General features: G+C 43.4%; 1 protein-coding gene across 2 annotated transcripts in view; it reads right to left on the bottom strand.

Annotated features, from left to right (window-relative positions):
- The window catches only part of SLC2A13 (solute carrier family 2 member 13), a 277,867-nt gene that overhangs the window by 37,837 nt on the left and 216,788 nt on the right, over positions 1-23,242 (bottom strand). For both annotated transcript variants that reach the window (XM_030215885.1, XM_030215884.1), the window contains exons 8-9: positions 9,848-9,963; positions 4,140-4,292 (exon numbers count right to left, since the gene is read on the bottom strand). In XM_030215885.1, coding sequence (XP_030071745.1) covers positions 4,140-4,292; positions 9,848-9,963 — 269 coding nt within the window. The remainder of the gene's footprint in view (positions 1-4,139; positions 4,293-9,847; positions 9,964-23,242) is intronic.

Raw genomic sequence — 23,242 nt, 5'->3', positions numbered from 1 at the left:
AAATGGCAAATTGGACAGTGGCCTAAAATTACTTGGTAGATCTGTCATAGTCCACAGCTAAGATGTTTCCTCTTACAGTTGTCCATAGAAAAAAAGTTTATTCAGATTCTGTTAGGACCTCGATAATGGCAATACAAAATCCCTTCACTGCCAGATTCTTTGTTAAGTAACACTAAATCTTATGAAGATGCTTCTTAGAGCCTATGAGGCAACCACAACACCAATTCTGAACACACAAATACCAATAACTGTACATTAAAAGGCAGAAGGAGACATACACAACAGCAATACGGGTCCCATTGGAAAAACCAGACGTCGTCACACTGATATAGATTCCCACACAAACCACATGCCAGCAGAATCTCTAACATCGGTCACATGCTGAACACAGACCAACCCTCATCACAATAAAGGACCAAAAATGTGATATTGTTCTGTGGCCTGGCATCAGCCCGCAGAGATGTCAAGTTACCCAGTTCCAGGCTGGAGATTTTGGGTTCATCTTAACTGTTGTTGTAATCTGCCTTGGGAAGCCTGGTGTTATAAAGAAGGAATATACTGAAATTAAACTGAATTAAAATGAAACTCCTTTCATTGGGGCACATGGAATCTCACCTTCACCTCATCTCTTTTGTACAAATGGATTATTCTGTTTTGAGCATGTTTCAGGGTCAAGTGGTTTTCATAAGTCAAAATAGCAAAAATAAATATTTTCTTTCATGCAGATCTCTCATTTGTTTAAACATAACTACATGGGCTATAAGCCCCTAATGCAGTCCATTGGTTTTCTTATATTTTGTCCTTCTGATGACTTATATTGTGCCAAAACTGGAAATAAGTGAGACAGAATAATAGAGTTGTTCCTCCTTGGTTAATTTTAAACAAGAAACTAAGAAATTGTTTACTCTGGTCTTACAACAAGGACATCCCATCAAGCTATGCATCATCATTTGGAAAACATAAATGTTATTCAGCTCTGACTGTTTTACTGCTGCATTCCCCTAGCCATCATTATTCCTGGGACTCATCTAAATACAAACACAGATCTGGGAGACAAAGATTAACCCCCCCCCCCCCCCCCCCCCAAAAAAAAATGCCTTTCATAACCAAACAGACTTTAGAAAACTGGAAAATTTTGGCACACACCCAGACTGATCCTTGACTTCTGTATGACGGGAGCTCTGTCCCATCACCCAATATTTCTCTCTCAAACAGCATCAATAAACAATATTAAGTGCACCTTTATAATATACCACCGCACCCCACAAAACAAAAGGAGCAAGTTCCCACAAACCATCCCCCTCCCTTGACCCAGATACAGGGAAAAAAAAAAAAAGACTTCAAATGCTCTCATGAACCAACCCAATTCATATCCCTTAGTGCAAGCCTTGGTGGTTACATACATAAAAACGTCATAAAATAAGTAAATAAATAGAAACTGAATGTCAAGCACATGATTCTTATGTCCACTTTAATTGCCCTTCACCAGGACAAAAAATAATCTCCACACGAATTCAACACGTGCTAGGGTGTCCCCACAACCAACCTCTCCAAATGACACACTGATCACGACTCACAATGAAAAGTTATCCCATTATTATACTTCCTCTGTGTACATCCCCATACCGCACAAGCCGGCTTGCCTAAAAACACAAGCGAGATCAAACAAAAACACCATCAACAATAAAGAATGACAACATGGATGAAGCAGCCCACAGGCCCGTCTGCCCTGCCCCGGGTGCACAGGGATTATAGCTCTGGCTGTGTGGGAGAGGGAAAACATAGACCAACCTATGAGTCCATGGCCTCAACCCTTCGACGCCATGCCGTCTCCCACTCTCAATCCAAGGGTCCTGGGGGCTCACTGGAGATGACAAGATGAAACCTCGCCGTGCCAGATCGATGCGTACACTGCAGGGCAGACCACGTTAGTGTGCAAAGGCTAGAGGAGCTGCAGTAGGCAGCCATAAGGAATGGAGGCAGAGCAACAGAAACGAGAAGTAAACCACCCTAATTAGAGTGTGGACTGGAGCGGAGCGGTGCAGTGCCCCCCTTCCTGTTTCTCTGTGTCGGAAACAGGACGTTTGTGTCTTAAGGGGCAGGAGTCGGAACGCTGCGCAGAGCTGTTAGCGGGCATGTGGCTGGTCCCGCATTGCAGTCTAAAGAACGAATGACATCTCCCCAGCTATGGATCTTCGGATGCTGCAGATTTGTTGTCTGCTGACGTGTGCAGCTGGGAGAGACCGTGGTTGCCTTCAAAGGATAACTTCGCAACAACGGAGGAGGGACTGATAGTGGCTGGTTTTCTGCTGGGTGGGCCTGGGATAAAAATAAAAAATGAATAATAAAAAGTGTAAGATGGACCCAAGAACTGGGTGCAATACCTACTTCCTAAAAATACAAGAGAAGTGTCTCTGGAGGAAGTTCACCTCTGATGATCCTTACCAGTAAATGAAATAAGTTTTGATTAGAGCAGGGCTTTTTTTGTGGGGGTATTTGGGGGTACTGAGTACCGGCACCTATTCCATTGTCTGCTAAAATTGACCCAAGGACCCCAAGTTTTAATGAAAGAGCTCATGCTCTACACACCAATTCTGCCTTGTCATAGGTTCTGTGACTGGTTGCAGGGGGCCTGGCTATTGTGGGGTGGATCCCTCAGTGATCACCCCACCCTTGAAGGGTGGCCTAATATTTGAGTACCGGCACCTTTTTTGCTAGAAAAGATGCACTGGATTAGAGAGACAGAAAGAGTGACAGAATTCAAAATTGCATGGGATAAACACAAAGGATCCCTATATGGAAAAAGGATGGCATCAAAACAAAACTTAGCGATGCTTAGAAGGAAACTCCAGTAGGAGAGAAGTCAGTCCAATGCTTGCAGACTTCTACAGTTTATGTCCCACATATGAAAAGCCAGCTCTGAATGGGCTAGAGTGGGCTTTAGTGTTAGAAAATAAGGTCAATGTCTGAAAGAATTCTATGGGGTGTGTCCTGAAAATGGCAAGGACAGATCAAGCACGCGTATTTTAGATCATATTCATATCATATGCTATGAATGTATCTTGAGGTGGGGGCAGAGAAGATAACTTGAGGTTGATAGTGTATAAAAATATTGTGATACAAGTGTTTCAAATTTCAATTTATTTTGATAAACCAACTTATAAATGATCGATCAAGACAGTGGACAGTATGACAATATAAAAAGAAAACAGAAAGGAACTACAAGAAGATAAAGATAAAGATAAAGAGGAGAAACATTATAACACTGCTGTGTTCCCTGCTCAAAACATCCTCCAATGTATTCTACCAGATAGTGGCCAGTAGAAAAAAAGAAGGAAACGTTTATTGAAACACCTTTTGGAAGAAGCAAGTTTCCAGAACTACTTTAAATTTCTTAAAAGACTGTTCCCAATTTAAGTGCCATGAAATGCCATTCCACAAAGTTGGATTTGTGACACCGAACATCAAGCTTTGGAAGGTATCCAAGAACATATGATGAAACAATAGAACAGCAGAAAGATGAGCAGACTGAAGAACAAACTAAGTGGTCCAAAGTAATCCAAATCACTGTTTATTAGCAACATCAATGGAAGGATTAGCACAACGCCCCGACTTGGCCACATTTTGCTATTCTTGGGCTGCCTCAGGGCCAATAGTACCATCAGGACAAAATAAATGTGAGTATCACAAAAAAGATGACATTCATAAACCAACATAATTATAAATGATAAAATCAAGTAATATTCAAATCATAAATAACCAATAATAAATAATACTACACTACACTACTTAACATTTCTAAAGCGCTACTAGGGTTACCACACTGGGAGCTGCTAATGCAGCTTTGTAAAAGAGGACCTTAAATGGTACATACCCAGACTGGTGTAATAAAAAGGTTTGCATCAAATCTGACAGAAACTAAAACACAAAGACTTGTTCCTCTCAATTTGTGGCCTGAAGTGCAGACTCCAGAAAGTTCTGTGGAATTGAGTTTTCTTTGGCTATATTTTTAAAAATTACTTTCCCTTCTAGAGAATTTCTTCTTTCATCCAAATTTTTGTTTTGATTGCTATCTTAAAAAAAATTATATATATATATATATGGGGGGAGTACACATATATAATAAAACATTTACTTACCATAATATGTGAGATATTCTGCTGTATGTAAAAATGTTAGTGAAATCAGAACATTGAATATCCAGTTAACTCCAGATGAACAAGCATTCCCTGTACTCCTAGCCCAGAGGGGATATATTTCAGAATTGACAGTCCATGGCATTGGTCCCATACCTGAGAATGAACATATGACTTATGTACTATTATAAACATATTAGTAATAAACAAGATATACTAAAGATTTCAGCTTTCTAAATAGAATTCCGTCGTTTTACTTGCAATCAAATTATTTTCAGTAATATTGCTTGAACAGAAGGTAGGTTAGCACCAGTATTTTTAATTCACTCCAACAATTTGGGATTTACCACTCCTAACAACTGTCAAGCCAATATGCACACAGATTTATATGTTTAGCAGCAGTCACTAAATATATAAGCCTGTTTAAAATTCCCTCAAAATATCCTGGCACTATCCAAGTAGTGCTAGACTAAACAATAAATAAATATCTACCATACGAAAATGTCTTAAAGAAATATCCTGTAGGAGGAAGTAAAAAAGGCCTCAGAGCTTATGAATTATATAGATTTAATAGAGCTGAGCAGATCAAACAATCTTCTCTTCATCATTGGCCAAAAAACCTTCCATCTTAACGTCTCACTCCTATTTTTCTTAATTAAATATTCTCTTTCTTTCTTTGTTTTTCACTTTTTCTTTCTTTATTGTTTTTCCCTTTTAATAATTGAACAATTCAAATCGTTGGCACTACGGGACAAGTTAAAGAAGTGGCCCCGCTACCAGGACCCTGAAGCAGCAGTGCAAAACACTGGCCATCGTCGGTCTGGGGCGAGGAGAAGAGAAGAGAATACGGTTCATTATGAGTCCCATTAGTGCCTTTAAAAGATAAGTGGCTCAAATGATATTAAATGCCATGTTGGATTCTGTTGATATATTGCAGCTTTATACAGCATACATCACAATTAAAAAAAAACTGTGTTCTGCTGGACAGTTCAATTATTAAAAGTGAAAAAGAAAGAAAGAAAATTTAACTAAGAAAAGTAGGAGTGAGACATTAAGATGGAAGGTTTTTTTGACCAATGATGAAGAAAAGATTGTTTGATCTGCTCAGCTCTATTAAATCTATATGATTCACTAGCCTTTGAGCCCGTGAAAACGGGCTATTATAGGAAGGGGGGGGGGGTTGAAAGGCCCGCTGCCGAGTTCGCCGCTGCCCCCCCCCCCCGAGCAGTCACCACCCACCTTCCACCCGGCCGGGCCCTCGCTCCGCTATTGAAACAGCGAGGGTCTGGGAACGCAGCATTGAGCTCTGCTGAGCTGCCGACGTCGGCCTTCCTTCTTCTTCTCTGCCTGTCCCGCCCTCGTGTGACGTAACGTCGTCGAGGGCGGGACAGAGGCAGAGAAGAAGAAGGAAGGGCGATGTCGGCAGCTCTTCAGAGCTCAGTGCTGCGTTCCCGGACCCTCGCTGTTTCAATAGTGGAGCGAGGGCCCGACCGGGTAGAAGGTGGGTGGCGGCGGCGACTCGGGTGGGGGGAGCGTTAGACGGCGGTGTTCCTCCCTCAGAAATAAGCAGTACAGACCCTCTCTGTTCCGTCCCCGTCATCACGTATTGACGCGGGGGCGGGGCAGAGAAGGTCTCTACTGCGCATTTGCGAGTGAGTACGACACTCGTCTTTTATATATTTTGATGAGCTCTTTGAGGCCTTTTTTCCTTCCTCCTACAGGATATTTCTTTAGTACATTTTCATATGGTGGATATTTATTTATTATTTAGTCTAGCGATTTCATATTTTCACACCCAAATTTTTATTTTGATTTAGTGGACTATCCAGATAGTGTACATCTATATATATTCAGTTCAGCTGTCCAGCCATGCAGTGGTACTGAATATACCTTTATTTATTTATTTTAATGCTGTGGCCGGTGAACCTTCAAAAATGCTTAAATGTAAGCTGAGAAGGTTCTATCCACAAATATCCCAATAGCTGGTTCCAAAGCACAGGACCCACTACTCCTAGTTGCAGTGGCGTAGACAGAAGGCAATTTTTGGGTGGGCCAACAGGTTGGATGGGTGGGCACTAGACAGTGGTGTGCTGGTAAATGTTTAACAACAGGCTCTCGGCCCGGTCCACCTCTGCGCTCCCCTCATCCACCTCTGCGCCTCCCCTCAAAATTGCAGAGCTGGCTATAGCCGGGGGGGGGGGGGGGGGGGGGGGGGCGGCGGCAATGCATTACTCTCTCCAGGAAAAAAAAATTAAATGATACCAGGTTCCAATCTAATTCATGTTTAATGTGGGATAAAATGCCATAAATAAGTAAATAAATATAAACTTTTAATGCTGAGCACCTGATTCTCAAAGTGGACATATTCCAAACACTATAATGAAAATAAAATGATTTTTTCTACCTTTGTTGTCTGGTGACTGTTTTTCTGATCATGCTGGCCCAGTATCTGATTCTGCTGCTATCTGTCCTCTTAACTCTGTTTCCAGGGCTTCCTTTCTATTTATTTCTTTACTTTCTGCCTTTCTTCTTCATTTCTTGCCCTACATCCGTAAATAAAAGCTGGGTCCTCCACAGACTTGACTGTCCAGTGGATCCAGCTTTTGCCTATTTTCTTCATCCATGTGCAGTTTTTCTCCTCTCTTCCTTTTCCTTCATCTGATCTCCTTCCTCACTCTTCCCTCCCCTCCATCCATGTCCAGCATTTCTTCTCTCTCCCTTCCCTCTCCTCCATCCATGTCCAGCAACCCTCCTCTCCCCTGCCCACCCCTCCATCCACCCATGTCCAGCAACCCTCCTCTCCCCTGCCCTCCATCCACCCATGTCCAGAAACCTTCCTCTCTCCCCTGCCCCTCCCCTCCATCCACCCATGTCCAGCAACTCTCCTCTCCCCTCCATCCACCCATTTCCAGCAACTGTCCTCTCCTCTCCATCCACCCATGTCCAGCAACTCTCCTCTCCCCTGCCCCCCTCTATCCATCCATACCCAGCAATTCTCTTCTCTCCCCTGCCCCCTCCATCCATACCCAGCAATTCTCTTCTCTCCCCTGTCCTCGCCATCCATCCATACCCAGCGATTCTCTTCTCTCCCCTGCCCCCCTCCATCCATCCATACCCAGCGATCCTCTTCTCTCCCCTGCCCTCCTCCAGCCATCTATACCCAGCGATTCTCTTCTCTCCCCTGCCCCCCTCCAGCCATCCATACCCAGTGATTCTCTTCTCTCCCCTGCCCTCCTCCAGCCACCTATACCCAGCAATTCTCTTCTCTCCCCTGCCCCCCCTCCAGCCATCCATACCCGGTGATTCTCTTCTCTCCCCTGCCCCCCCCCTCCAGCTATCCATACCCGGCGATTCTGTTCTCTCCCCTGCCCCCCCATCTATCCTCAGCGATTCTATTCTCTCCCCTGCCCCCCTCCAGCCATCCATACCCAGCGATTCTCTCTCCCCTCCCGCTCCCATCCATGTCCAGTGATTCTCCTTCGCCCCCATCCTCCCCTCCCATTCCACGTGCCCACCCTCTTCTCCCCCCAACATCCCCCTTTTTCTTCCTGCCACAGCACCCTGCGTGGTTTAAATCTTTTTTTTACCTCCGTCGAAGCGGCCGCATCACTGAAAGTCCTGTCCATCGAGCCTTCCCTTCGTGAGTTCGTTCCCTCAGAGTCCCGCCCTCGCAGAAAGAGGAAATGACATCAGAAGGCGGGACTCTGAGGAAACGAACTCACGAAGGGAAGGCTCGATGGGCAGGGCTTTCAATGACGTGGCTGCTTTGACAGAGGTAAAAAAGATTTAAACCCCAGGCGAGGGGATGTTGGGTGGGCGGGCCTGGAGGGAAAGTGGCTGGGCCTGGGCCTGTCCAGGCCCGCCAGTGGTTATGCCCCTGCCTAGTTGTCTTTACTGAAGATATAATAATTCATCCAGATCGCTGCTGCTCGATTACTTAACGGGTTAATGGCATTTTGAACGTCTGCCTCTAGCCTTGCGATCTTTACATTGGTCACCAATCAGATGGTGGATAAAATTTTAAAATCCTTGTGTTGTTATTTAAGGAACTGCACTCTAATATTGACTCTTTTATCAAATCCATTATTTCATTTTATGCCTCATCATGCCCTCTCAGGTCTGCTGGGGGTGGATTGGTGGTGATGACTTTGCTGCAGAGATGTCATGTGGTATTGTTCATTTTCCGTTAAGGGTCCAATCCTCTGGAAATCTTTGCCCAAGAGTCTTTGATTGAGTCTTTATTCATTTATGAATAAAAGTGAAAGCTCGCTTTTGGCAGATTTAAATGTGGTTAGCCAATGAATTAGGTTTTTTTCATATAATCCCTCAATATAATGGGAATTATTAAAACTAATGAGACACCTCTTCAGTTACTGGGGGAAGGGAGGGAGCTAAAGGGACAGTGATAAGCCCAGAACCAAGTGGGGGGGGGGGGGGTGTTAGTGGGAAAACTGCTGAAGGAAATGTTAATGGGGTTAAATGGATAGGAATTAGGAATGAATAAAAGCTGTTATTGTGCAGAGAACATGGTCTTTGGTTGCCTTCACCCCCACCAGGACCCATGAGGAGAAGGGGTGTCCTGGATAGGCCCAAAAAAATAAGCATGAATAAAGAAGAGGTTTCTCCAACTGAAGCATTAACAGTGGAGAGTGAGGAGTGCTCCTGGTGGGAGCAGAACAGGAAAGAGCCTGTTCGGTTCCAGAGGCAGCAGCTCTAAGAAATGCTCCTTTGGAGGAAGGACAGGGAGGTCTTGTCCTAAGTGGGTCTGGCAGCTAGATAAAGCCCAGCAGGACAGCTTGCTGTAGACAGCACTGCTAACACAGTCTTGGATTATTCTGCCCAACAGGACAGGTATTGGGACTGGTGGAGCTGTAAATATGTAAATACCTTAAGATTTATAAATAGACAAATAAGAATTGGAACTCCTACACCAAGAGTCTTGGACTGGCACTTACTACTACTACTACTACTTAACATTTCTAGAGCGCTACTAGGGTTACGCAGCGCTGTACAATTTAACAAAGAGAGACAGTCCCTGCTCAAAGAGCTTACAATCTAACAGACAAGTGAACGGTCGGTCCGATAGGGGCAGTCTGGATTCACTGAACGGTAAGGGTTAGGTGCCGAACGCAGCATTGAAGAGGTGGGCTTTAAGCAAAGACTTGAAGATGGGCAGGGAGGGGGCTTGGCGTAAGGGTTCAAGAAGGTTGTTCCAAGCATAGGGTGAGGCGAGGCAGAATGAGCGGAGCCTGGAGTTGGCGGTGGTGGAGAAGGGTACTGAGAGGAGGGATTTATCCTGTGAACGAGGAATTTATCCTCTTTCAGCAAATTAACCGGTTTGGTCCTGGCATGGAGAATTTCTTTAGAGTGAAAGTAAAGATTATTTACTCCCAGACTAATAAAAAAATAGAAATGAAAGTGTGGCCTAAAACCCTATGGCCTACTGGAGCAAGTCTGGCACTGGACTGTCCAGTCCAGAAAAGAACTAAAACTTTTGCAGTGCTGACGCTAAGAGCTAGCTGGTGCCCGGAACTTTATCGTGAGACTAGGGTTACATTCGTTTTATTGCTTATGTTATGTTTATGATGCTATGTTTTTGCTTTGTTTCATAATTTGAATAGTGGACAGAGACTAATTTTTTATAATAAGTTACATCACTGAGAACTGTAAAAATTAATGCCAACATTTTAAATTAAGCAAGACAATCTTACCAGGTGCAAAAAATACCAAGTATATAATAAGGCTCACAAGTGCAATCCATGAATATGGAGTAGGGCAATAATTGTAGGCCCAAAATAACTCCTCTGTTTTGGATTCATTTGAACACCTGATAAAGAGGGAAAGAAAGAATCAGAAAAAGTTTTCAGTATCAAACCTGCAAAAAAAAAATCCCACTTAAACAGCTATACACAGTAAGCAAATAAATGTTTAGAAAGAAATATGCAAAAGATTGATTCATCATCACATGAGGTGTTATATACAAAGGTTAGCCAGACTGTTGTGAGCTTTACTACGTTTCACCCATATGTCCAGATCTTAATCTTTTTATTCCAACACCATATTTTGAATATATGCACTCTATTACCTCTTTACTGTAAGTTCACATTTCATCTTTGTATTCAGCTGTTGCTAAGATGCACTTAACTTTCTTTAGCTTTCGATCAAACCTTCTCCTAAAGCAGGGTTTCTCAATCCAGTCCCCAGGACACACCACGATATTTTGGTTTTCAAGATATCTACAATGAATATGTACAAGATAACTCTGCATGCATTACCTCCACTGCATGCAAATCTATCTCATGCATTCTTTTTTATTGTGGGTATCCTGAAAACCTGACTGGGTGTGTCCCAAGCAATGTGTTGAGAACCCCTGCTCCTAAGAAATACTTTATAGTGGCCAAAATAATTTTTGTGTTTCTACATTTCTTAAATGTTTTGCATCTCTTATGATCCGGAGTAATATTACCAAAAGTAAAATATCAGCAGACATGGAGATTATTATAGGACAGGAGAACCAGAATAAGTGTCAGTAGGTTGGCAGTCGGTCTATTGTAGTCAGGTTCACTCAGAAGATTCTATAGACCAGGGGAGGGCAAATATTTTTTTGCCACAGGGCCACAATAGTGGCTCTCGTCTAAGCCACTAAGTGACGGGGTGGCTCCCACTTCGAAAGATCACTTGAGGAAAAGAACCCTGGATTAATCACATCTTGTTCTCCAAAAGGAACCGAGCAGAGTTAAAGTTACTGTACCTGATCACCTCATACCAACACAATGGTTTCCTGTCCATAGCTAGGTTTAAACTGTAGGCATCACAGGCAACCACTGACGTGGATGGCAGGGTTGATCAGCCCTGCCCAGATCCTCCCCTTTTCTTGTAATCTCTCCTTACCTCCAACTCTTTGCACTTCCTGACCTCCAAAAGGTCACTAGTCCTGCAGCAACAACTTTGAAAACAAAATTCTGTGTGGGACCTGTGAGACCTCTCACACATAGTGGCCATGCAGTGCCTCATCCCCTCCTCCTACATGGGCTTCCCATTCCTATGGAAAGTCATGAGATTGGCTTTACATGTATGGTCTATCAGCACGTGGAGGCTCTCTGGTCCTGCACTGAATTTTGTTCTCAAAGTTGTGGCTATGGGACTGATGCCTTTTTTAGAGAACAAGTGGCAAGCCCAGATGAAAGCATGGTGGTAGTGTAATGCTCTAGGAACCTCCCAAAATTTGGCACCGGAGGCCACTGTCTACATCACCTATTCCTAAATCTGGACCTGCACTAGTTGGCCATATCCAGAAACATTCATCCATCCCCCAACCACATAGTACAGAAGCATAAGGATAAATAGCAACAAACTATTTTTCCCCAAGCAGGGTGGTGGTACAGGTGTAACCTGAAATTAATTAATATGAAAAGGTCCATAGATGACACAGGAAACAAAAACTAGAGGTGTACAGACTAAAATTATTATTATTATTTTTAAACTTATCAGAACCCCACCTAAGATCATACCCAAGGGCCAAACAAACAAAATAAAAAATAAACTCATGGGATTTCCACTGGATTAGAAGCCCAGTTCTGCCAAACGTTGGCTGCATACAAAATGAGCTCCATATCAAACTATGCTATGAAATTTTGCACACTGGTCTCAATGATATGCAAATTGAATGAGCTGCTTTATATATATTTTCTTACATCGAAGAGCTCATTAAAGTTCAGTTAAATAAACTTGTATATAGTACTTATGCAGCAAATTTGACTACAGCACAGATAGAATTTTACAATTTTCTTTTCATAAATAGGGTTTAGTGAACAAAAACATGGAATCTGCCTCTCCCACCCCCTCCATTTCAGTACTCTTTTGCATGTTTCGGACATGTTTGCACATTGCATACATGAAGCTAGACATATAAAAAATCTTTGCAAGTTTGCACATCAGTTTCCAAGAGAGGTACAGCATAGCTAAAGCGTAACGTTGGCTGAATGTGGTCTATCTGCCATACTAGAGTATTTTTCACCCCATAAGAAAACAATATATTTAACAGATAAGGAAGGAGAACTGGGACTAAGCCTGAACAATAACATAACAGAATTAAAGTGACAGGTTTACAGTCTGAGAAACCCAGCTACTCCTACAGCTGAAATAAATTTTTAAGTTTGTCCACTTGACACATATTGCTCCTGGCAAACATAAGGGCAAAAAAAGGAAAGTACATTCGCTTTAGGAAGAAACATTTTCTTTCCTCTTTTTACCACCACCGGTTTAAAAAAAATCCTACAGTTTGGAAAGCAAGAACTACATAGTAACATAGTAGATGACGGCAGAAAAAGACCTGCATGGTCCATCTAGTCTGCCCAAGATAAACTCATATCTTGAATTTGTACCTGTCTTTTTCAGGGCACAGAACGTATAAGTCTGCCCAGCAGTATTTCCCGCCTCCCAACCACCGGCTCTGGTACAGACCGTATAAGTCTGCCCTCCCCTATCCTCGCCTCCCAACCACCACCCCCTCTTCCCCCCAACTGCTCCGCCACCCAATTTCAGCTAAGCTTCTGAGGATCCATTCCTGCTGCACAGGATTCCTTTATGCATATCCCACGCATGTTTGAATTCCGTTACCGTTTTCCTCTCCACCACCTCCCGCGGGAGGGCATTCCAAGCATCCACCACCCTCTCCGTGAAAAAATACTTCCTGACATCTTTTTTGAGTCTGCCCCCCTTCAATCTCATTTCATGTCCTCTCGTTCTACCGCCTTCCCATCTCTGGAAAAGATTTTTTTGCGGATTAATACCTTTCAAGTATTTGAACGTCTGTATCATATCACCCCTGTTCCTCCTTTCCTCCAGGGTATACATCAGGGGCGAGGCCAGACAACAGATTCTGGGTGGTCCTAGGTAAGAAGTGGGTGGGCACCAAGTGTTCTTCACCACCACCACCACCAAAAAAATATCTCAGCTGGCGAGAAAACGCTTCTTTCCACCTTGGCTTACCATGAAAGAGAAGTCTTTAGCTGACAGAGCTTGGGATCTCCACCAGCTACCACTAAACATATGCTACTGTTGGGTGGGCCTGAACCCTAAATGGGTGGGCCCTGGCCCACCCAGGCCACCTGTGGCTACGCCACTGGTATACATGTTCAGGTCAGCAAGTCTTTGGTCTGATTTGTTCTGTCATCTTATGCTAATCATTTGGTAGTACTTTAAACATTTTAATAATATAATCTGTAAAGCATGATGCCATAGTATCTCTACAGCATTATCAAAGTATTTCCTTATGATAACTTTAATGAGTTAAAATTCATAAGCAAGACCAGAGTACTATGCCAGCATTTTAGAAAGGAAACTATTTACATTAGGGAAGGAAAACTGAAATATATAAATAAGAGGCCAGATTACCATAAAACTATTCACATTACCTCTGAAGTGAAGACAATTTCACAGTACACTATACAGGGTACTTGCCTTTTCATATTAAAATTTACACTGCTCTCTGCAGCTTGGTGTTAACCCTAATAAGAAAAGCTGTGGGAGCAGCCATCAATTAGTGAAGTGCATGTAGGCATCTTGGATTATCTTACACAGAAACAATACCACTTCTACACTTTATTAAAAAACATTCTTTACATAGCTTTCAAGATACAGCAGTAATTCCGAAAAGCCCTAAAGACTGCAATACCAGGTGGACATGAGTTGTAAGGATTCTTGCAACTAGAGCAGTGGCGTAGCCAGACCTGACATTTTGGGTGGGCCTGGAGCTAATATGGGTGGGCAATATGTATATAGGTATGATGGATTTCTAAGTAGTCTGCCCAACAGCTGCCCTGCATCAATATAAACCACATATATACTTAATAGAAAAACAGATATTTGTAATACATTATGATAATATGATATCTGTTTTAGTGGCTCTTTCCAGGAGGAAAGAAATCTCTGCATGAACACAATACGTGCTAGAGTGTCCCTATAAGCAGCCCCTCCTCCAAATGACACACTAATTACGATTTATAACAATTTACTACTCTACCTATGAAAAGCTGGCATGTTTGAACATATAAGTGAGATTAAATAAACATGCTACCAACATTAAAGAACGACAACATGGAGCAGCAGCTCAAACGACTGTTTGCTTTGTTTGGGACCATGGCTGTGCCAGGTAGGGGAAAGAGACAAACCTTTGAGGAATCAGCAGGAGGTATATCCCAAGTGATGAAACACACAAAGCAGTCATGGCAGGCAAGCTTCTGAAAGCTGCATGAAAACAAACAGTACTCTATTGTAACTAGCAGTGCAATTGCGGCGGGATATTTATCAAAGAATGTTTCTATACAGGTTGTAAAAGAGAGCTCCCTAATCAAATACTCAGGCATGCTTTTTCAAAACCTGAGGTTAACAACAGACCCAGCCTACACAAAATATAGCCCCAGGCCATTTCTGGAATAACTTTGAACCTCTTCCCTTCTGAAAGCAGGGTGCGTGCTTCAGGGGCGTATCTGAGGTTCGGCGGTAGGGGGGGCAGGGGCTAGAGTGAGGGGGCACATTATAGCCCCCCTACCGCCGTCAACCCCCCCCCCCTACCGCCGTTAACACTCCCTCCCTCCCCCGCCTACCGCCGTCACCTACCCCGAGGTCCGCTTCCTCCGGCTTTTTAAAATATTGCTTCAGCTGGCGGGGGACCCCAACCCCCCGCCAGCCCAGCCGCGATCTTTAACTTTTTCATCCTCGTCGTGCAGCGCGCTGTGAAAGCTGCATGCATCTTTAGTTCCAGTTGGATGGAGTCTGACGTCGCAGCACGTTGACGTTACAACGTGCTGCGATGTCAGACTCCATCCAACTGGAAGTAAAGATGCATGCAGCTTTCACAGCGCGCTGCACGACGTGGATGAAAAAGTTAAAGATCGCGGCTGGGCTGGCGGGGGGTTGGGGTCCCCCGCCAGCTGAAGCAATATTTTAAAAAGCCGGAGGAAGCGGACCTCGGGGTAGGTGACGGCGGTAGGCGAGGGAGGGTTAACGGCGGTAGGGGGGTCCGGGGCAAAATCTGCGGGGGCCCAGGCCCCTGTGGCCCCACGCAGATACGCCCCTGGCGTGCTTAACATATCTAACCTCTTTGAGCTGCAGCCCTGCATTCACTGTTGCTGGCTTCCGAGTCCCCGGGCTGGTACTTCTGTGGCCTGAAGGCTGAAGCAAGAACCTTGAGCTACAATCTTGCTTGTGGCAGGCAAAACAAAAAACAATATGAAACCATGTGCGGGGCCCTAGCCCTGCACATGCTGCTGCTGGCTTCCTTCCTCCTCCCTCCCCTCAGGATTTAACTTCCCGTTTTGGAGAGGGAGGAGGAAGGGAGCCTGCAGCAGGGTATGCAGGGCTACAGCCCCGCACATGGTTTCATGCTGTTTTTTGTTTTGCTGTGAGGGTCGGATTCGGAGTGAGACGTCCCCACCACAGGGCAGCTGGAGCTGATGCTGCTAGGAAGGGGACCTGAGCCACCCCAGCCCAAATGTTGGGAGCCAGTTGTTAAAGTTTAACAACTGGCTCCCAAAATTCTTTAAAAAATAACAAACAGCTCTGGAGCTGGCTCCAGCACATCTCCTCCAGCTGAGCTGCAACACTGGTGGCAGAAATTTCCTTGTAACACTGGTCTGCATGCTGCGGGGAACGGGGGTAAGGCAAGGCCGGTGGACAGCTCCTGTTTTTTTTTTTTGCTGTGTGCCGACTGCATGTGTGGCTGTGAGCAGAGCCAATGAGGCTGCAGCCCTGGCAAATTTCCTTAAGCCTAAGACAGAATTGATTGGAGGATCAGGCAGAACTAGGTGGGCCTCAGCCATGATTGGGTGGGCCTGGGCCCACCCGTAGCTACGCCCCTGCACTAGAGAAGACTGTTGTCCTGCTGGTTGGACTCTGTGAAAAATTTTCATTGCGTGTGTGGAGGGGTGGAGGGTGGGGGGTGACCGCTGAGAATTTCCTAGAGGCCTTAGATTATCCACATGTGGATGAAAAGACAACAACAGTGTCAGAACAAGTTGACATCTGGAATACACACTTAGCCAAGACCTTAGAGAAAACAGCACCACTAAAAAAGGTCTTATGCCCCACTCACAAACACTCACCTCGGTTTTCTCTAGAACTTCAGATCCTAAACCGTGAAGGACGAAAACTGGAAAGAAGATGGCGCAAATCTCGCCTGGATGAAGACAAATTAAACTGTAGGAAGCACATGACAAAGTACCGCCAAGCCTTAACAGCAACCAAAAATGGTATTTCTCTCAATGCATTGCACAGGCTGCCAATTCAACCAAGCAGTTGTTCAGTATAGTAAACAGCCTACTGCAGCCCCCACAACAGAACCAGCCTGCCCAGTCTAAACTGAATTGCAATGATTTTGCTGCATACTTTGCCAACAAAATTAAAAGTCTCCACCAGGATTCACAGGCAATCCCACCCAGACCCCAACCAGTCAACCAGGGGTGCACAAACTCGCCCCCTCCTGAAAGAGATGGATGGGATACTTTTAACCCAATGACAGAGGAGAGCCTTGACAAAATCCTAAGAGACCTTCGACCAACTACCTACTCCCTCGATCCCTGCCCATCAAAGACAGTGCAGCAGGCAAGTATGGGTCTCACAGAAGGCGCCACAAAAATTGTGAACACTTCTCTTTCTAATGGGCAGCTACCAACAGCATTAAAAAGGGCAGTGGTCTGCCCTCTGCTGAAGAAAAACATCCTTGACCAGGACAAACTTGGAAGTTACAGGCCTGTATCCAACATCCTGTTTCTAGGGAAACTCATAGAACAAACTCTATGTGTTCAACTTAATGACTGGTTAGAAAAGAGAAACTGGCTAGATCCATGTCAATCTGGATTCAGACCTTGTTATGGTACAGAAATGGTCCTTGTATCCCTACTGGATGATCTTCACAGAACCTGAGAGAAGGGATTCACCTCGATGTTAATAGTGCTTGACTTCTCAGCAGCTTTTGACACCATGGATCATGATATCATGCTAGCACAACTGACAAACAGGTATCAATGGAACAGTACTTGCTTGGTTCAGATCCTACCTATCAGACAGGCAACAATCCATATTGGGTAGCAACTCATCACCACCATGGACACTGACTTGCGGGGTACCACAAGGATCGATACTGTCACCGATTCTGTTCAATATCTACCTCAAACCACTAGCTGAGCTGATTCGGTCAATGGACACTCAGTTCTACATCTATGCACATGATGTGCAGCTACCCATTGAACTTGACTTACCTACAGCCGTGAATAAACTGATTACCTAACATCAATTCAAGAATGGGCTAAACACAACAAACTTTGCCTGAACCCAAGTAAAACCGAGCTTCTCTGGGTCCCTAACACAAGTGGATACATACCTGACATCAAAATCCCTTTTGAGAAGTATGAACTCCCCCTCAAATCACAAGTCAGGAACCCTGGAATACAGCTAGATTCAACACTTACTCTGATTCCTCAAATCTAAGCGAACTTCATGAGCTGCTTCTACTATTTGCGACAGCTATGCTGCCTCTCTCCTTACATCAAGAAGGTAAATGTTATCCCAGTTGTACATGATAACATCAAGACTGGATTACTGCAATGCACTATACAATGGTCTGACTACAAAGGGCCTGCGCCAGCTCCAGTTGATTCAGAATGCAGAAGGAAGACTCACAGAAGGTTGCAAGCGACGTGACCATATCACACCATTTTTACAAAAACTTCATAGGCTAACAGACAATACAGGGCTTCAAGGCCCTGAAAGGAAATGGCCCCGAGTACCTGAAAAATAGGATGATCCTCCACACACCACCAAGGACACTAAGGTCCTCCCAAGGACTTTCACTAACCATACCCCCTCCAAAAGACATTACACGATGTGATAACCCGCAAGTGAGCCTTCTCCAGAGTAGCCCCCACACTCTGGAATGCACTGCCTGAAAGGCTGCGCTTAACACGAGACTATCTCTACTTCAGGAAGCAGATGAAAGCTTGGCTCTTCAACCAGGCCTTTAATGAAAGAAGTAACTAACTCGTTAGTCTCACTCACATAAGGAGTGACTCAGGCTGCATATACTGCAGCAGGACATGTTTATCCACTCCTACCCTAGCTGAGATAATATTTAACCATCTCTCTGACCTCATGTGCAACTTTCTTTAAATCAATCACCTTGCTTTCTAATTATTTCTATTTTCTTACCTATCTATATGTTACATCTTGCTTTACCCATCACTATCAATTATAATGCTCCATTACGTATTGTACTGACATTGCAAATAGTATACCATGCAATACTTTGTATTGTTTTTGAATATTTTTACTGCTGTAATTGTCTAGTGCTCATGTTTGATCTGTTCTTACTATACACCGCCTTGAGTGAATTCCTTCAAAAATGCGGTAAATAAATCCTAATAAATAAATAAATAAAATATATTGGAAATGGGAGCAGGATGGGAGATGGGGGAGCTATGTTTTAGTTCACACTACTATTAAACTAGAAGGTGGTGGAGTACCACAACAGAAGGCTATTCAGTTTGAAAGCTAAGTATATGACTTTGCTTTTTAAGAATAAAAATAAATTAAGCAATTGAAGCTAAATGCTCACGATATATGAAAAGTGACTTCCAGGAGGTTTTTTATGCTGATTGGACTGTAGCCTTTATTGACCATTATAGTTTAGCAGCAGGTCTGGGCTTTTTCCTCTCTTTTTCCACTTACTTGTATTATTACACAACTTTGAAGCTCTTGGTGTGAGGGTTCTTGTTTATGGAGTTATGTTTTATACATCAGTGAGCAGGAGATAGAATTTGGTGTGTGGGCTATAGCTGGGTAGAAAGACTGAAAAAAATGTAACTTTCTACTTGGCTAGAAGACAGAGGGTATGGCCTTAGCCTCCCCCATTAATGAACTGCTACATAACAGACTGGCGTACTAGCAGCGTCATATATTAAATCCAAGGTTTTATATTGTGTTTGAAAGGCTAGTTAGAATACAACAGAAGAAGGTGCAGAGAGTTGAACAAAGATGGACGCTTAGGGCATAGGCTTCCAATCTTCACAAACAATTCTAACAAATTACAGCCTTAATCTCTTGCTGCTGCCTTTTTTGTACCACTGTGGCTGTGTTTTACCTCTCTTTGGCCAGTAGCAAACTAAAATTGCAATGCGTTCCGGCACTAAAAGACTGAAACCAGAGCTCCCCTCTCCTCACAAGGCGGCAAAAGAAAGCACCGATAGTGGCAGTAGTCTTACTACAATCAGGATTCAACGTCAATATATTACCAAACTCTTGTCGGACAACAGTGCCAATATAAAAGAAATTAAAGCAGATATTACTCACTTAAATTCATGTTTCTCTGCATTTGATTGGAGCAATGGAACAACACATCAGCCATGTGGCACATCAAACTGCTTCCTGTAACAACATTGCCAAAATGGCGCTAGATCTGCAAGCTGCAATCGATGATGTAGGTAATAGAAAGAATAATATTAGGATTCTGGAGCTACCAAAGGGAACTGAAGGTGACGACCCAGTTGGTTTCATGGAAGATATTCTCCCCAAACTTTTAAAATTATCCACTCATCGTGTCCCCTTACATGTCAGCAGATCTCAAAAGCTACCTTGGCCCTTGGTCATGAAAATCCTGTGTTATCCACAAGTCTCCGAAATCCTTCAAACCGTTAAGTCCTCACAAGCTTTGAAATGGAATGGTAATAACTTGTTCACTCTCCCTGACTTCACAAAACATACTGTAGGTGTACACAAGAAGATTTTGCCTCTCAGCCCTAGGCTCAAAGCACTCAATGCACGATATAGTATACTGACTCCAGATGCATGAAAATCATACACAACACTACTAAGACTTTTACAGATCAAGTTATTCTGGAACAATTTATCAGAGATCAAGAAGAAGTCACTATGGCAACTAGTTAATTTGTCTTCTTATACTAGATTTCAGTTTGGTGGCTGTTAACTCTCATAAGGCTGTGTAATCAAGATACAATTGAATGTATTTATTGGATTTCTCAGTTGTAGTTTTTTTTCCTGATCTTCCATCTTCTCTCTGTCCCAATTATTCCATAGGTAGATATGTGGGAATATTTTATATTTCTGGTTGTGTTCAATGTTTCGTTTCAATTTTATAGTGCTTTGCAGTTTCTGTTTAATGCTCTCCTTAGTATTATTGTGATCATATTATATGTAAGCAAAGTTAAAATCAGTGATATTTCTCAGAGATGAGCAATTTAACATAAATTTCACTCAATGTTAAAGGACTCACCAATCTTATAAAGAGGAAGAAAATCTTATTATATCTACAACATTTAAACACTTCTATTGCTTTTATTCAAGAAAATCATTTATCAGCTTTATCAGCTTCTAAGTTGAAATCTACTCAGTTTCATAACTGCTTTTTTTCTCTCCTGGGTTAAAAAGAAAAATGGTGTTGCTATTTTATTATCTAAAAATCTTAATAGTTCTGTGATATCATATCATATACTGACAATGAAGGGAGATGAGTTATGATAAGAAAATTAAATTCAGTTTCATATGCATTAGTGTATTTACTTCTACTTCTGATCCAACCACAGTTTTTCAAGGATTTAGAACACAACTTATAGGCACTGATCATATAATTATGGGAGATGACATGAATCTCTCAATGGAGTCAACTTTGGACAGAAAATCTTCAGCTCACTATAAGCCACCTAAACCACATGAATCTCTCATTAACTTGGTATACAATCCTGGTGCTTATTAAATACTGATACTCTGGACTATACTTTTTATTCTATTCCTCACCAGTCATAATCTTGTTTGTACTACTGATTTATCTCAAAATCGTTGGTTCATTCTCTCCCGTCTGCATCCACAAAACTAAAACATATCTCTGTCCATTCTGGTATTACTGTTAATCTGGACACCCTGTCTACTATTTCACAATCTAACAATGTGAAATCTATAGTTCGGAATTTTGGTGTGACGTTAGATCGGATTTAAGTATGCAAACACAGATAAATCATGTGATTTCTACTGCTTTTTTTCAGTTACATGTGTTGAGTAAATTAAAGGGAATAATACCAGTAAACAATTTTTATACAGAGCCTGGTACTATTGTGGTTAGATTATTGTAAGGTAAAATTAGTTCTTACCTGATAATTTTCTTTCCATTAGTCCCAACAGATCAATCCAGAGACTTGTGGGTTATGTCCCTCTACCAGCAGGTGGAGATAGAGAGAACTTCAGAGGTTTACTATATGTGGTCATGTGCAGACACCTTAATTTCAGTACTGTCGATACCAAAGCAGTGGAAGACGAAAGAGGAAGTCCTCTCCTGCATGCAAAAAAGCCCATGTAAGCTCCTCAACCTCTCCTGTGGGAGGGTAACAGAAGGTTTTCTTTATATTATATTTTGTTTTGCCTTTTTTTTTTGGTAGCCATAAATCAGTTGAAGGAATCTGATGAAACTGAGGCGACTAGAAAACACTCAACCCAGAACAACAAAGAGGGGGGCCTCTGGGTTGATCTGTTGGGACTAATGGAAAGAAAATTATCAGGTAAGAACTAATTTTACCTTCCACAGTGTCCCACAGATCAATCCAGAGACTTGTGGGATGCACCAAACCAGTCCTCAAGTAGGGTGGGGTACCACAACCTCAGCAGACTGGAGCAATGATCCACAGGCCACGGTTACATGCACTGCCACGTCAAATCTGGAATGCCTAGCGCTGCCATGCCAAGCCTGCAAAGCCTGGCAAGGAAAGGACAGCAGATCAAGTGGGCGATCTGCAAAAGCCATTCACGGAAGGACAAAGGACCAAGTGACCGAACTGCAAAGGGCAGCCATGGAAGCCAGGCGGGACACGGAAAAGTAAGTCAACTGCGCTCTGGAAGAAAGCGCTGCCACTCACAACGGGAGAGACTGTCCCATACAGAGGCCAGCTGAAGAAATTGCCTCTCTCAGCCAACGGCCACTGCGGCTCGAAGCCAGATCCCCTTTCTTGTGACCAGCCAGAGGACAACATGAGGGTATGCCGGAAGGCATTTCTGCTCAGCAGGTCAGGAGTCCCTACCTTCCTATATACCTAAGGCTCTCCAGGTTCTGAATATGTCTGCTTCTGATCCTGCCACTGCTACGTCTGCTAATCTTAAAATGGTGAGCAGTAGAAGACCGCTAGAGTCTTTAGCAGTGCATAAGTCTATGTAGGAAGTCACTTCTGCTCAGTGGGTCATCCCAGCCACTGCCCCACTATGCAGAGGCATAACTAGGTGGGGTGCAAGGGGAGCAGCTGCTCCCCTAAAAGGATTTTGAATAAAATGGCACTTATGCAGAACAGATCTTCAGCTTCACACTTGACAATTATTCTAGAAAAGGTCTGCTCCTCCTGACATCAAAACCGCTATGCCCACATCTGCCAATCTAAAAATGGTGAGCCTTCCTATGGTCCCGAGCAAAGATAGAAGCAAAGAGTTTACCAACGGAACTTGCTGGTCACTTCCAAATAGTATAGGAGTATATGGTGAACATCCAAGAAGCAGGAAGAGAAAAGGGTGGAATGGGATGGAAGGCAGAAACCACTGTATGCAGAAAAGACAGGACTGTGCGCTCATCACCAGTAAAAATCCAGAGGATCTCAAATGGATGAATTTGGGAGTTCTGAGAACCTGCCTGAACTGGATTGCTAAAGAAAACTAGGCTGCCCAGGATGATAGCCCTGGTGTCATAAAGATAAGGGCGAGCCCAACCTGACCGAAAAGAACTTGTAGACATGTCATCAGGAAGACGCTGAGTCTATAAGTCACCCAGGTCTTCCACCAACTTCATGGAGTCCTCAAAAAATAGTTGCCCTGAAAAGTGACCTAAACCAGCCATCGTTAGAAGCTGCATTCAGCACCCAGCAGTGCAACCACATCAAATGACAGGCTGTGACCACCAATAACGTCTGTTTATATGACGCACAAAACAAATCATAGAAGAAAACTGGCAATTAAGTCTGCCTCGACTCTACATCTGGCAAGTGAGGAGGCGGTTGACTTTCTGCCTTCTGGAAGGGATCTGAAATCTGTTGCCATCACCTAGGGCACACCCTAGCAGCCTACAA

Source organism: Microcaecilia unicolor, chromosome 10, assembly GCF_901765095.1.
Source record: "Microcaecilia unicolor chromosome 10, aMicUni1.1, whole genome shotgun sequence".
NCBI classification, from domain to species: domain Eukaryota; kingdom Metazoa; phylum Chordata; class Amphibia; order Gymnophiona; family Siphonopidae; genus Microcaecilia; species Microcaecilia unicolor.
Note: the sequence above shows the minus strand (reverse complement) of the source record. Positions and strands in the feature narration are given on the sequence as shown.